The sequence below is a fragment of the Arachis hypogaea genome, chromosome 8, assembly GCF_003086295.3.
Source record: "Arachis hypogaea cultivar Tifrunner chromosome 8, arahy.Tifrunner.gnm2.J5K5, whole genome shotgun sequence".
Lineage (NCBI taxonomy): Eukaryota > Viridiplantae > Streptophyta > Magnoliopsida > Fabales > Fabaceae > Arachis > Arachis hypogaea.
In genome coordinates, this window is record NC_092043.1 from 12009059 (window position 1) to 12022756 (window position 13698).

The following is a 13698-nucleotide window of genomic DNA, read 5'->3' on the forward strand; positions in this document are numbered from 1 at the left end:
TCACTATTATCAAAACTTTCACTTCATATTTCATTCCGGAAACAGTTTCAAACTTTAAATTAATGAAAACAAAATAAATATTTTTAGCCAATCATGCAGTGCAATTATTTGAGTCTTCCTTTTCTTTTGCAGGCCTAGACAGTTAAACTTTATACTAAATTTTGTAAATAAATAAATAAATTAACAGTATGTTTATATTATTAATTAGTCAACAAAATTTGAGAAAAGGTGCAAAATTATGATAAAAGGACTATTTACTATGATACTGTCTATTGAACTAAATTTGTTTAATTGTACGAAAAATTGAGACAGGAATATAAAAATATAAAATTATATTTAATAAATAAAATATAAATATACATATATATTGTATTTAAAATATTAAATTAATATATTTTATATTTTTTATAAAAAAGACACAGAATATTAATAAAAATATAACTTATTTTTATTTTTTATTATTTTTATCAATTTTTTGTAATTATTATTTCTTATAATTATATATATTTTAAATTTTTGTATAAAAAAATAAATTAAACTTTTTAAATTTATTTTTTATATTTAATTTATTATCAAATAAAATATAAAAATTTAACATTAATTTTTATATCTTTATTTTTTGTATTACAGTGTCTTTATAATCAAACATAGTTTTGTGTATGTTCTGTTAGCATTTTTGTCCTTCTCAAGTTCTATTAATTAATTGTATAAATGATTTTACATTATAGTGGTTAGAAAACAATTGAAAATTCCAACTTTTATTTTCATAATAAAAAAATTACATGTTAAAAAAATTAACCATTATATATTTTTATATATTATTTTATATATTTTGGATATATATGTATTTTTTATTTAATATTAGTGGTCGATTTAGTAATTATTTTTTAAGTGTTTATATAACATAATTATTTCATAATAGTTAAATAGATGAGGACACGGATCTGTTGAGTAATTTTTAATGCGTGATAATTTAACCATAAAATCATATCATGATAATTAAATTTATCCCTTTTTTCAAAATTCGAAGAACAATAGTATATAATCTAATAATCTATTTTTTTTGTATTTTTAAATCTATAAAATATACATAAAATTAAAGTATTATGATAACATTTTAAATCAATTCTAAAATTTGTATAAAACTTTCTGAGATTAATCTATATAATGAAATGTAGAGATGTTAAAATTTAACAGTTGGATCAGTAAAATTCATCGAGTATAAAAAGTTATCCAAAATATATATAAAATGGAAACGAATCTCTCCCTTAGATGAGATATAGATTTTGGTTGTTTGGTTGTTCAATGAGATATAGTATGAGAATAATTTTAGAATCAAAATCTATTATATATTACTAATTTTATAATTAAAATGTGTAAGTAGCTGTTCCGTTATGAAAAATGAAAAAATTAGCTTTGGCACTAGTTTATCTCAAAAAACACAAATATTTAGCTTGGCTGTATTTTAAAGAAGTTTTTCGTACGAAAAATTTTCGCTTCAAAAGAGGAGTATCATCATTTGATAAATGGCCAAAATACCTTTCTAGTGAGAAATCAATTTTATATTGTATTTTAAATTATCCAAAAACTCATATTGTATAGCATAAGTTGGATATTTTTTATTGTCATCCTCTGGATTTAAAGAATTGGTTCTTGTATCATAATAGAGAACATCCGTTCAAGTTTTTTTTGGGACTTTGGTGGATATAACGAATAAGGAATCGAATAATGTCCTCACAGACTTGACCTCTGAAAAAAGTGATTTGTTTAGCATTAGTTTCAGAAAAAGAGTTTAGGAGTATTTTTGAATTATAACGTATGTCCCTATCCTCTATTCTAAGTGGTTCTTGAAATTTTTCATCCATTAGTACTTTTAAGATTAATTGTGATGCTAGTTATCCTGGTTCTAGTGATAGCGTTGATTTTGCTTGTGTTATTAGAGATTGTAATGGAGTTGGCAAAGGATGTGTTTGAGAATAATTGAGAATAATAGTATTCTTCAAGGGGAATTGTTTGCTATTTGGAGAGGATATCTCTTAGCTTGGAATATGGGTCAATGAGATGTTATTTGTGAGACGGATTGTGTGGAAGCGTTTAATCTTGTTACTAATCACCAAGATGGTTTTGAGTTTATTGATCCGTTGATGCTCAAAATAAGCGATATCATACATTAGAATTGGTGTGTTGACTTTGGTTTGATTATGAGAGATGCAAACACAGTGGCAGACATCATGGCAAAGATGGAACTTTCTTCTCTTGGGAAGAGTTTAAAAGTAGTCTTAAACGGAACTGTCCATCTATTTATTTAAGCAGTTTCTTTGTTTTTCTTGTTTTTTTTTTTGTTTTCCTTGTTTCCCCTCTCTTTCTCTCATTCTTTTACCCATTCTATCTCTTTTATTCTTATATTCACTCTATCTTTTTTTATATATTATTATCAATGACTAATTATAAATTTGACAATTAAAGTGTGTAACATGATATTCTCTAATTGTAATTAAAATTAGAATATCAAAATTAAAATTGAAATATACATATATTATATTATTAATTTAACAACTAAAATATGTCACATGACACTTTCTCATTAAAATTAAGATAAAATATTTTCTTCAAAATTAATAAACTACCTTCTTCCATACTCTTATCTACTTCTTTATTCGTTTCTATTTTTCTATACCATTTCCAATCTATATATAACTTATAACTTATAATTTATATTTTATATTACTAATTTGATAAACCAAAATGTGTCACGAGTTATTCTTTCATTATAATTATAATAAAAAATTTTCTTCCAAAATTAATAAACTTCCTTTCTTTTTTTCTTTATCTTTCTCTCTCTTTTATCTCTCATTCTCTATTTCTTTCTATATTTTTTTCACAAAAAATAAAATAAAATAATTTAAATAAATTCATAAAGTCATAAAAATACATTAAATTTATAAATAAGTTTAATTAAAAAATGATTCCGTAATATTATTCACATAAATATATTATTATTATATACATATTTTTTAATTTTTTATTTAGTTTTAAATTTTTATCATTTATCTTTTTAATCTGTATTTTTATTTTTTTTCTTTAAATATTTATTATATGTAATTTAGTTGATAGAGACTTTATTCCATATGATTTTTTTTGTAAGTAATTTAATTTTATAAATCTTTAATTTTTTGCTATAATTTATAATATCAAAATAAAATCGATACAAATTTAAAAAATTTATATTTTTGTAATGTTATTATAGACAAAAATACTACTTAACTAATAATCAGTGAATATAAATTTTGGATGCACAAATTTTCAAATTTTAAATGTATAAAATTTTTGTTAGTAATTATTGAGTGAATAGTACTCTTTCTCTAATAAGACCTGTGGTATGAAATATAGTTGATAAAAAGAAAGAGTAGCATTTATGTATTAAAATGGTTTAAATGATGTTTTAAACACTCATTTCAATGTTTAGGTTATTGCTATATATTTGAAAAACATTTTTAGCCATTAAAGTGTTTACAAGTGGGAAAAAGTTAGTGATCATATTACATGTATAGGATAGCTTAGTCATAGAAAGAAAAAAGGATTAAGGTGATGTTAAGCAGGTGCCACACACAAAGAGAGGACAAATATTTAAATAGACAGAAATTGTTTAGAGTGATTACTCCTTATCACTCTTCTGATAAGTAAGTTTCGGAATTTAAATTTTGTTTTGTATATATAATAATTAATAACTCATTAATCAGTAATAATTTTAAATATATGAAGGGTTAATTTTTAAAATTATCTTTAATATTTAATTTAATTTAATTTCATTTCTAATATTTGAAAAATTAATCAATTATTTTAGCATTTTATTCAAATTATTAAATTGTATTTCTATTATAACCTTTAAAGAAAACAAAGAATAAATATTAAATAGTCACAATTGTACCTAAAATATATACTAAATATGTTCTTAAAATATAAAAGTATTTGTCTCCAATTTAAGTATAAATTTAGTATTATATCCAACATAATTGTAAATGAATAGAATTAAATGTCATCTCACACATATATCTACACGTAATATTTTTCAAAATTGAAATAGAGATAAAGAAGGGTAATGGTGGGTGCACATAAAAGTGTCCACCATCATATTCTACTACTTCACAATTCTCATGGCATCCTTTCCTAAGCATATACACCTTTCAACTAGCATCTTTTTTTTTTTTTTTTTCCATATTTAAAGACTCACATAATCCAACAAGGAGGTGAGCCACCCTTTCAACTAGCATCTTGTTGATGATATCCATGGGGGTCCCTTTTTTTTTAAATTTTTGTGGGACTAGTTTTGCTTTGTGTGCTTGAGAACGCGTGTGAAACACAAGAGAAGCAAAAGGGGATGGGAGACTCATTAATAGTCAACCCAATTAGCCATATTACCTCTTATTAGGAACCCCCAAGTTGAAAGAGCTTTATAATTATTAGTATATGTGAGGAAAGGACCCAATGATCAAAATCTTATGTGTCTTTTAGGTTCATTTTATAGGATATGTATTCCCATCTTTGACTAACATTATTATTGATGCTGAAAGATTATCATAGAAAGTCTTTTTCCTCTTTCTCTTTTTTGCCAGATTTATTTTTTCAAATTAGTTTTAACGTATTGACATTATAAGAACCAGTATATTAATAGGCACTAATAATATGTCTAATAAATATGATATTAGTTAAAATAGTAAATCTCTAATGTTCTAATTTAGAGATTTTGGGTTCAAATATTTAAAATAGTAAAAACTATTTTTTTATAGGTTATATATTTTTTAGTATTTTTAGAAATTTTCTAGTGGTTAAAACGATAATTGAATCCTCAATATTTAACTAAGAAATGATAAACATGTTTATATAGTGGCCTAACGCTACGATTCAGATCCAAATAAACCAAAAAGCCCAATTTAAAGATTGACTTTCGCCGCCAATTGACCTCCTTAAAAGAGATCGGTTTCGACAGGGACTTCTTCCCAAAGAAGTCGGGTTCGAGAGATGACTGGCAGATAACACTTATTCAAATAAGTAACCGCCTCCAAAATTTCTCAACCTATTTCCAGGAGCCATATCTCAACTATCTTAAGATAAAGGGACGGTTATCCACCTTGAAAAGTAGAACTACTCCAACGATGGTTATTGAATCACCACTATAAATACACTGACACCCATAAGATATCTCTAAATTCCAATACTCTTTAAACTTGCTTAACTCTTTACTGACTTAGACATCGAAATGTCTTTGCAGGTACGGAAGCTCTCAGGCGCACACCAAGTCGGAGACCTTCTTCCATTAACACTTAAGCCAATCCTTCAAGTCCAAACTACCAATTTCAGTTACCCACGTAACAGAACCCAAATTAAATTTTAAGTGATTATGTAAATAGAGAAATTGTAATTAAATACTATATAGCATTAAAAATTACAGAATTAATAATTATTTAAAATTAAAGTAATTTTCTTTTTGGTTACACCCACTTCAGGATTCCCTCCCACTAGTGTTATCTTTTAGTCCCTTTCTTCTTCTTCTGCCTTAAAAAGGGGAGAACACCATAATTACAAAAATGTTGAGGAAAGTGTTTTAAGGCCATCAAACAAGCATTTATAGTAATGCAAGGAATACTGATAGTGCTGCTAGGCCTTTTATAAATGGGGGCATCTTAGGGGGACTATTTTTATATGGATAGGCGAAGGTGTTGGAACTACCCTTTTATTTTATTTTATTTTATTTTTCATGATAGTGATTTTTGATATCTGAAATTTACCTCCTTCAATTTAATTTAAAATATATATTATTTAACTCATAGATATGCGGCTGAGTGATTAAAAGATGCCACGTGTCGCCAGAATTAATGGTTTACATGGAATGGTGCTTGTGCCGCTATAGAAGTGCTGCAATATTTTTGCAATTACAATTGTCAAAAATATTTGATAGATTAAGCTTCAGTTGATCTTGATAAGGAGGGACCCAACGGTTCTCAAAGACAACTAACCTTTTTGTCCAAATAATATAATATAATGTGAATTTAATTTTAATGCATCGTTAGTGTAAAGTAGTTTTACATGTGCTTTTAATTATGTAATACTGTATCAGTAAAAATAATTATTTTTTATATTGATTATGTGAATGGTCATTCAAAAAAATAAATATAATTGTACAACTGTATAAAATATTTTACATTATTAATATATTAAAATTAAACTCATATAATATTGCATTCCCCTCTTTAATGTTGTTATAAAAGAAAATTAGTGATAAAAAATTAATTTATGTAAATTACTAAATTTCATATTAGCTTTGATTTACGTGTGCTATTGCTGCAAAATATTTAACTCAAATATCTATCAAGTTCAATTATTAACTATCTACTAATTTTGGATGTTTTCTACTTTTGGATGACAAGAAAAATATAAAACTCTTTCCTATTTACGCTTATGCACGAACTTCATATATATTATTGCCATTTTTTTCATAATTCAAGGTCTGCTTTATATAATTGTTCTTGGTCATATGTTCGGCCTCTAGATTGAAAATATAAAATTATCTGGGTTAAAAAATTGAGATTTTACACTAAATTAAAAGAATAAATTAAGAAGTTAAAACATGAAATTGTTTCATGATTAAAATCATAAAATCATCTAATTTAGCAAAAAAATTTTAGAATCGGCTTATTTAAAATTGTATAAGAAAATATTTTAAGAGCTAAATCGAAATTTTAGTTATTTTAAAAATGATAGTTTGAAAAAAATTGTTATTCGCTTGTCCAAACCTAAAATTCTAAATACAAACTATAATAAACAAGAATGATGTTATATGAACCTCATTATAGTGTAAACACTAAACAAGAGAAAGTAGAAAAAGGAAAACAAGTTAGAGAGAAGATGTGGTACACAATAATAGGTGCAAATGCCAAGAGGGTTCAAATAACTTTCAGATGAACTTTGTTGTAATATAGGCTCATCAAAGTTACTCAAGGGACTTGAATATGAAAGAAATCCACTTTAAAATTTGATGGAGGAGTAGAGTACCCAGCTGTTCCAGCACACATAAAAAGTGGACAAAGACTGCTACCACCATATAATGCACAGTTCAAGTATCCACCGCATATATAAATGCATAGTTCAAGCATTTCAGGGGATATTAATGGTTTTTCCCTTGGAATATAACAAGTACACTGGTCCAGTGTGTATATATTTCACTAGCCGACAGTACCACGGACCAATGAAAATGACTTGGAATTTTCAGCCGAGATATGGTTCAAAAATAAATAATAACAAAGTGGAGCCCTGCAATTGAAAACGATAAAAATAAATAAATAAATGAAAAACTTGCTTCGCGTCCAATTTGGATTGGTTTGACAGCGAGTTGGATGAACCTACTCTAGTGACTTGATGGATCTATACAATTGAACCCTTTTTTGTTAATTATGTGCGGAAACTTTGAAGGGCAATAAACAGGGTCAGGCATAGCCCCACTTCCATGGCTATTGTTAACTGTAAAGAAGGCGGCGGTGGGTGCTCAACAACAGCTCACAAACCTCAACCATGGCCATAATCTAGTTATAGAGCTGAATCAGAAGCAGCCAGAATCCGGATCTGCTGGGAATTTCCAAGTATCATAGCTGTCATTCAAGCTTTTATTTAATATGGGATGAAAGTGACAACAGTAGTAACCCCCCCTTTTTTTGTGTTTTCACTTTGGAGTTTGGACTTATTTTTTCTCTTGATGAGAAAGAGAGATAATAAGTCCAGTTGAATACACCCAAAAAAAAAAGTGATGAAAATATTTTTCAAATCACAATTTTTTACAAAGCTATGAAATGAAATGGTCACTTATCTAGAAGGGATAACCCTTATTTATTTCTACAGCAATTTTTTACAAGAATGAATAGGATTCATCTTGTGTTACACCGAACTTGCTCAAGCTTCTAAATGAGGTCCTATAGCTCCATCTCCGGGAAAAAAGAACATGACAAAAATGGCAAGATACAAAGCTATCTTTCAGCTATCCAGCATTTCCCAAGTAATTTGTGGCACAAGTGATCATTGAAACTTGTAGTTTCATCAGCATATCAGATTGCATAGATCACTGATCCTTGTCCGAGAGATGTTCGTAAAAGGAAAGACCCTGAAGTTTCCATTCCCCATACAGGTCAATGTCATCTGATCATCGCTCACCATTGTCTGCAATTGTAGCATATAACCAATATTAGCTTGAAGGAAGCTTCTATATATTCTTTTTGTTTTCCCCTTTCAACAGGAAGGAAACTTATCTATAATCACTAATGGTGTATTAATAAATATAAAGTTAAATTACGCTAACAGTCTCTAATTTTGTTAAATTTGTCAATTGTAATTGAGTCTATAATTTTTTTTAAATTTGGAAATTGTAATTGAGTCTTTATATTTTAAAAACTACAGGAACTAATAAAGTAATTTAACCAAAATATAAGGCAGTCAGTTAATTGTAGAAAAAAACAAAACATTTTAGCGTACAAAAGTAAGTGAAATGTTTCAACTAGCCATTGGGTTGGTATTTTACTTTGGGATAGCATAGTTTGGTATTTTTAATTGTGATTTTTGTTGTCTACATCGTACGATATGATGAACTCATAGCCCGACAATCACACCCTTCCACTATTGGATGAGATGTGGCATTCACATAAGATAAGTCTCACACTTAATGGTAGAGGAAAATGTGTTGACTCAATGCATAAATAGAGTGAGTATAAATAATACGTTTTGTTCAATTCAGGTAAGGTTAACAAGGATGCTTGATACCTTACAAGAGGTTTCTCCATTTTGGCAGTGCCAGCTTGTATAAGGGATACAGTCAACATATGGGCACCATGTGCAATAACTATTGATGTTGATCCCGTGAAGAACTGCCACAAGACAACCGGCCAATCTGCAAACACAAGAAACTTCTAGTCTTAATATTTTGACTCATGCCAGAAAGCAGTAATAATACAAGACAGCTAGGCATGCAAATTTTCAAGGATAAAGAAACAAGTAACATACATCAGGCTAAAGAGGATAAAAGAAACAATCCTGAGAACCGGTCTGTCCATGTTTTGCTTCAACTTTAACTTGATGTAACTCTTGACACCATAATCAAAGAGAGTTCCTTTGATTGGAACCTTTGGCAGTTCAAGCCTTCTGCTGAGTAGAAGTACAGATCCAAGAAGGAACCCTGATACGAAACCTCCAATGCTCGCAAAGTTGTCGACATAAGGCAGAAAGCCAAGGATGAAATTGCAAACAAATACAAAGACAAAAGAGACTATTGCTGAAACCTGCATTCAAACAAAGAAAATTAATCAATATGCTGGCACCAAGAAACAAGAAAAGGAAATGACAACGAAGAAATCCAAATCCTACCCTTTTGGTTTGTAATTCCCAGTTCCAAATGAGCTCAGAGAGTAAAGTTCCGAGTAATCCATACAAAGCCCCAGAAGAGGCAACAGCTGGGGTATGCTGAAGAAAAAGAGAAGCCATCAAGGCTCCCCCAAATGCAGACATTGCATAGATTACACCAATCCGTACTGCAAGTAATTAAAAGATTCATCATTCATCAGCAATTTTATCTCCAATCAACAGAACAAACAATTGACAGTAGAATCCGAACCCTAAAAGGCTAAAAGAAAAGCATTGTAAAAGGAAAAATATAATTACACGGTCCAAGCTCGCGCTCTAGGTGAATTCCGATGAAGATGATACTGCAGAGATTGAGGAGGAGGTGGAAGAGCCCAGCATGAAGAAATGGAGAGGTGAAAAGACGCCAAGTTTGGTGATACTCTGTCACGAAATTCCTCCGAAGCGCTCCCATTTCCTCTAATCTGCACCAACCAAAAATCAAAACGAGAAGTTCCGATTAATTGATATTAGAAATTTAGAATACCTCGATCCACAATAACCTAATAAGTAATATTTATCTTAATACAATTCACAATGAGAACCAGAAAAAGATTTCAGATTCAGAGAATCTTTGGAAGAAAGAAAAGAACTCACTTGGACTGAGAAGGGCCTAAGAGAGGATTCTCAGAGAGAGGTTGGAAGGAGAACCTTCCGAGGGTTTTTAGGGCGCAGTCGCCGTTGGAGTTCGTCCAGCAATCATTGACCAGCATCGTTGCGATGAAGACGCCCACGTGGATGATCACGAACACTGACACCACCCACGTGTCACCGCCAGAACGGCGGCGCTTCAAGGAGGGAGCCACCTTGAGGTCCTGGGGGAATGCCGCCGGGAACTTTGCCGGAGGAGAGAGCTTAACGATGTCGATGAATTGATCGGAACCTCCTTCCGCCGCCATTTCCGATTCTTCTTCTCACTGTAACCTTTCACCACCGATATTGTGTTTTTTCCAGCGAGAAGTGGAAAATGTGCTACGAGTTGGTTTGTTGGTGGGAATTTCTAGAGAGAGAAAACGGTTATGTTTGTTGAGATTGGCGGGAAATATATTTTTTTTTTTTTTTGCGTTTCGGTTTCTGACTTTCTGTTTCTGATTTTCTTTGGGGACTGATCAGTAAACGAAGGGGGTGGTAGTAAGATGATGCATATTTATGTCAATACGCGAGTGAAGTAGCAAGCGGATCCGTGGCGCAATGGTAGCGCGTCTGACTCCAGATCAGAAGGTTGCGTGTTCGATTCACGTCGGGTTCAATATCCCGATCCGTAAAGCTACCGCCGGATCAATTTTTACTTTTTTGGTATTTTAACGGGCCTAGGCCCATAATAACATTTTTTATCAGTATGGTTTTGCTTCTGTTTTGGGCCAAAGAAAGGCAGCATCATTTGGACTAAATTTCGCTCTCTCTCAGTTAATAACTTAATATACTCACTAGTCACTATATAATATTTTCATTCAATATAAAGGGCATTAGTTACATTCTACAAATATTATATGAATAATTAATATATGTACAATTTGATATATGGTAGGGTAATGTTAGAAATATACTAAAGTAAATTATCTCAAAACATAGTACTTTAATAGTTGTATGAGCGTTGTAAACAAATTAATTGTTCATATCATATTTACTGTAAAATTTTACATACACAATTGTTGTTAGTATACAAAACTTGAATGAAGAAGTGAATTGTGACATATCCGACAAAAAAAAAAAAAAAGGAAAAGAAGGCAGATTGTAAGTTTGCAACATCCAAGGCAATAGACATGAAATCCAAATTTTAAACATATATAAAACAAAAGTTGAAAACATCAAAAAATTAGTTATATGACCTTTTCCATCTAAATGACTGAATTTTTGTAACTATCCTGACAATAATATTAATATTTGATAAAAGATTAAAAGTATATTCCATAGTTATACACATTTTTTTCTATGTACATAAATTGTGTGTATGTTATATTATAGTTGATACAAGATAAAATGACAAATTGAAAGCGGCAAGGGACCCAAAGAGAAATAAGGAATTGAAAAATTCACAACTAAGATGAAAAAAACCTAAGGTCACATAATCCCTAATTGTTAATAAGGTTGGTTCATCTTATAAGTTATAACCACTACCATCCCAACAAATATGAGTTATTCACCACCATTCCATTGATGTTACTTTTGTAGTTTTGCTTTGACAATCTTCATTTATCTTTCTGTCTCTCTTGCACGTGAGATGAGACGCCTCAATTTTAGGTGAGTTCTTTAAAGAAATATATTTTTAAAGTAATAAAATAAAAAATTAATCATTATTAAATTTTTTAAAATGTTATTTTTCGTTAACAATTTTTAGTATTTTTTTTATCAGCGATATAAATTTTTGCATATTATTTTAATAATTTATTCTATAAATATATAATAATTAGTTTTTATATACACGTAAGATTTATGTATATATAATTATAACTACTTGCAAATAATTGTTTTGATCCATGCATAAAATCAAAGCTATTAATAAATAATTAATGTTGGGGGTTGAGGTATGTTTGGAGGTCACCAACTTAAATAGGCGTATCTAACATCAAACATCTAAATTTATCAATCCTGGCTAATTCATTAGGAGTTTAGTTAGCCAAAATCAAGGTTAGATTTCAACAAATTAAGTTAAAAAATCTGTCATTATTAAAAGTTAATTACTAAAATAATTATTATATATTTATGTATATTAATATATATTAATTTATATATTCTTAATTAAATAATTAATTACTAAAATAAATAAATCCATTATAATAAAATAATTAAATTTAAATTAGATAAATAATTAAATTTATTTGTATTAATATAATAAAAATATTATAAAATATTAGTCGAGTTAATACTCAATTTCGTCCTTAAAATTTAAAGTTGAATTTAATTTTATCCTTAAATTTTTAATAGACTCAAATTTAGGAGTGTTCATGGATCGATTCTGATCCGCATATCCGTGGTGTTTATCCGAATTCGATACGAAAATTGCAGATATGGATCCGATCCACAAGGTTTTCGGATTGGATCGGATTGCGGATTTTGTGTTGGTATCCGCATATCCGATCGCGTATCCGCAAAAATAAAGAAATAAATAAGTAAATATTTGTTTTATGTTTTATTTCAACTAATAATTATCATATATGTTGTATTATTTTAATTCATTATTTAAGAAAAGTATGTTTAATATTATTTTAAGAGTAGACATATTTAAAAGAATAGAAAAAATGAATTTTATTGATATTTTTTAATAAAAATAAGTTTTTAAAAATATTTTTGTATTTTGCGGATATATTCGATATCCGATCCGCAGCGGATCGGATCGGATCCAACTTTAAAAACTACGGATATTGGATCCGATCTAATCCGATGATTTTAGTGCGGATCGAATCGAAATTTTGACCATATCCAATCCGATCCGATCCACGTTCATCCCTACTCAAATTGGATTTCGAAATTTATAATCGTAATTCACATTAATTCTTGAGTTAATCTCGATTAAGGATATGTTGATTTGATATATTAATCTATTATAATTTAAATTCTTTGCCTACCTTCTATATAATCAAGATTTCTTAGAACTACATAAGTTTAATTGCTGCTTTTAAAGTTACAAAATTTTCAAATTAAACTTGTCCGCTTCATAAAATGTTAGGGAGTCAATTACGCTTTTAAGAGATCTAGAGTTGGTTTGCTAAAGCTTTTTGAAGAGATGTTTGTGCTTTTTAGAAGCTCAAGTTTCTGATTTTGTGTTTAGTAAATAAAAAAGACTTGTGCTTGTAGTTTGGGTACTTTCAAAAGCACTTAAAATAGAGCTTTTTAAAATTGACTGTACTTTTCAAAATTTAAAAGTTTAATATAACCTCATATGTTAACTAATTTTTAAATTTAACGCTTATATTTATGTCTATTATAGTATTTTTAAATTTTAAAAACTATTTTATCAAACCAATTAATGTTACTTATATTTATTAAAAGTTTTTGATTTGATTTACCAAATATAAATGCTACAACTTTTAAAAAGTTAACTTTTATAAGCTACTTTTGAAAAGTAAAAACTTTATCAAACTAAGTTCTAATAGATTTTAATTATATAAAATCTAGATAAAAAATTTAAATCTTAACAAGTTAACATATAAAATTAATACGCCCTTTATAAAACTAAATAAATTATTATTGTAAATTTAAAAGTTGAATTAAGCCATTTATAATTTTAGAAGTGAATTTAAATTCGACTTAAATTTCAAGCCA

At 28.6% G+C, this 13698-nt stretch overlaps 1 protein-coding gene and 1 non-coding gene across 2 annotated transcripts; one reads left to right on the top strand and one right to left on the bottom strand.

Moving 5' to 3' along the window:
- Positions 1-7618: 7618 nt before the first annotated feature.
- LOC112706132 (inactive RHOMBOID-like protein 8) lies at positions 7619-10553 on the bottom strand. Its single transcript, XM_025757268.3, has 6 exons — positions 10033-10553; positions 9697-9860; positions 9403-9566; positions 9043-9317; positions 8803-8929; positions 7619-8205 (listed from the first exon to the last, which is right to left on the bottom strand). The coding sequence occupies exons 1-6, from the start codon at positions 10332-10334 to the stop codon at positions 8086-8088; spliced, it is 1152 nt and encodes a 383-aa protein (XP_025613053.2). The 5' UTR covers positions 10335-10553; the 3' UTR covers positions 7619-8085.
- Positions 10554-10612: 59 nt separating this feature from the next.
- On the top strand, positions 10613-10684 carry TRNAW-CCA (transfer RNA tryptophan (anticodon CCA)). Its single transcript has one exon. It is a non-coding gene; the product is annotated as a tRNA-Trp (tRNA).
- The last annotated feature ends 3014 nt before the right edge of the window (positions 10685-13698 follow it).

Bases quoted from the DNA above. Each gene is read 5' to 3' on its own strand.
- LOC112706132 (XM_025757268.3), bottom strand. From the start codon at position 10,334: ATGGCGGCGGAAGGAGGTTCCGATCAATTCATCGACATCGTTAAGCTC. The intron at 9,318-9,402 runs GTAGGATTTGGA...GTTTGAATGCAG, and splicing joins GGGAATTACAAACCAAAAGG to GTTTCAGCAATAGTCTCTTT. The intron at 8,930-9,042 runs GTATGTTACTTG...TTGTGTTTGCAG, and splicing joins TTTATCCTCTTTAGCCTGAT to ATTGGCCGGTTGTCTTGTGG.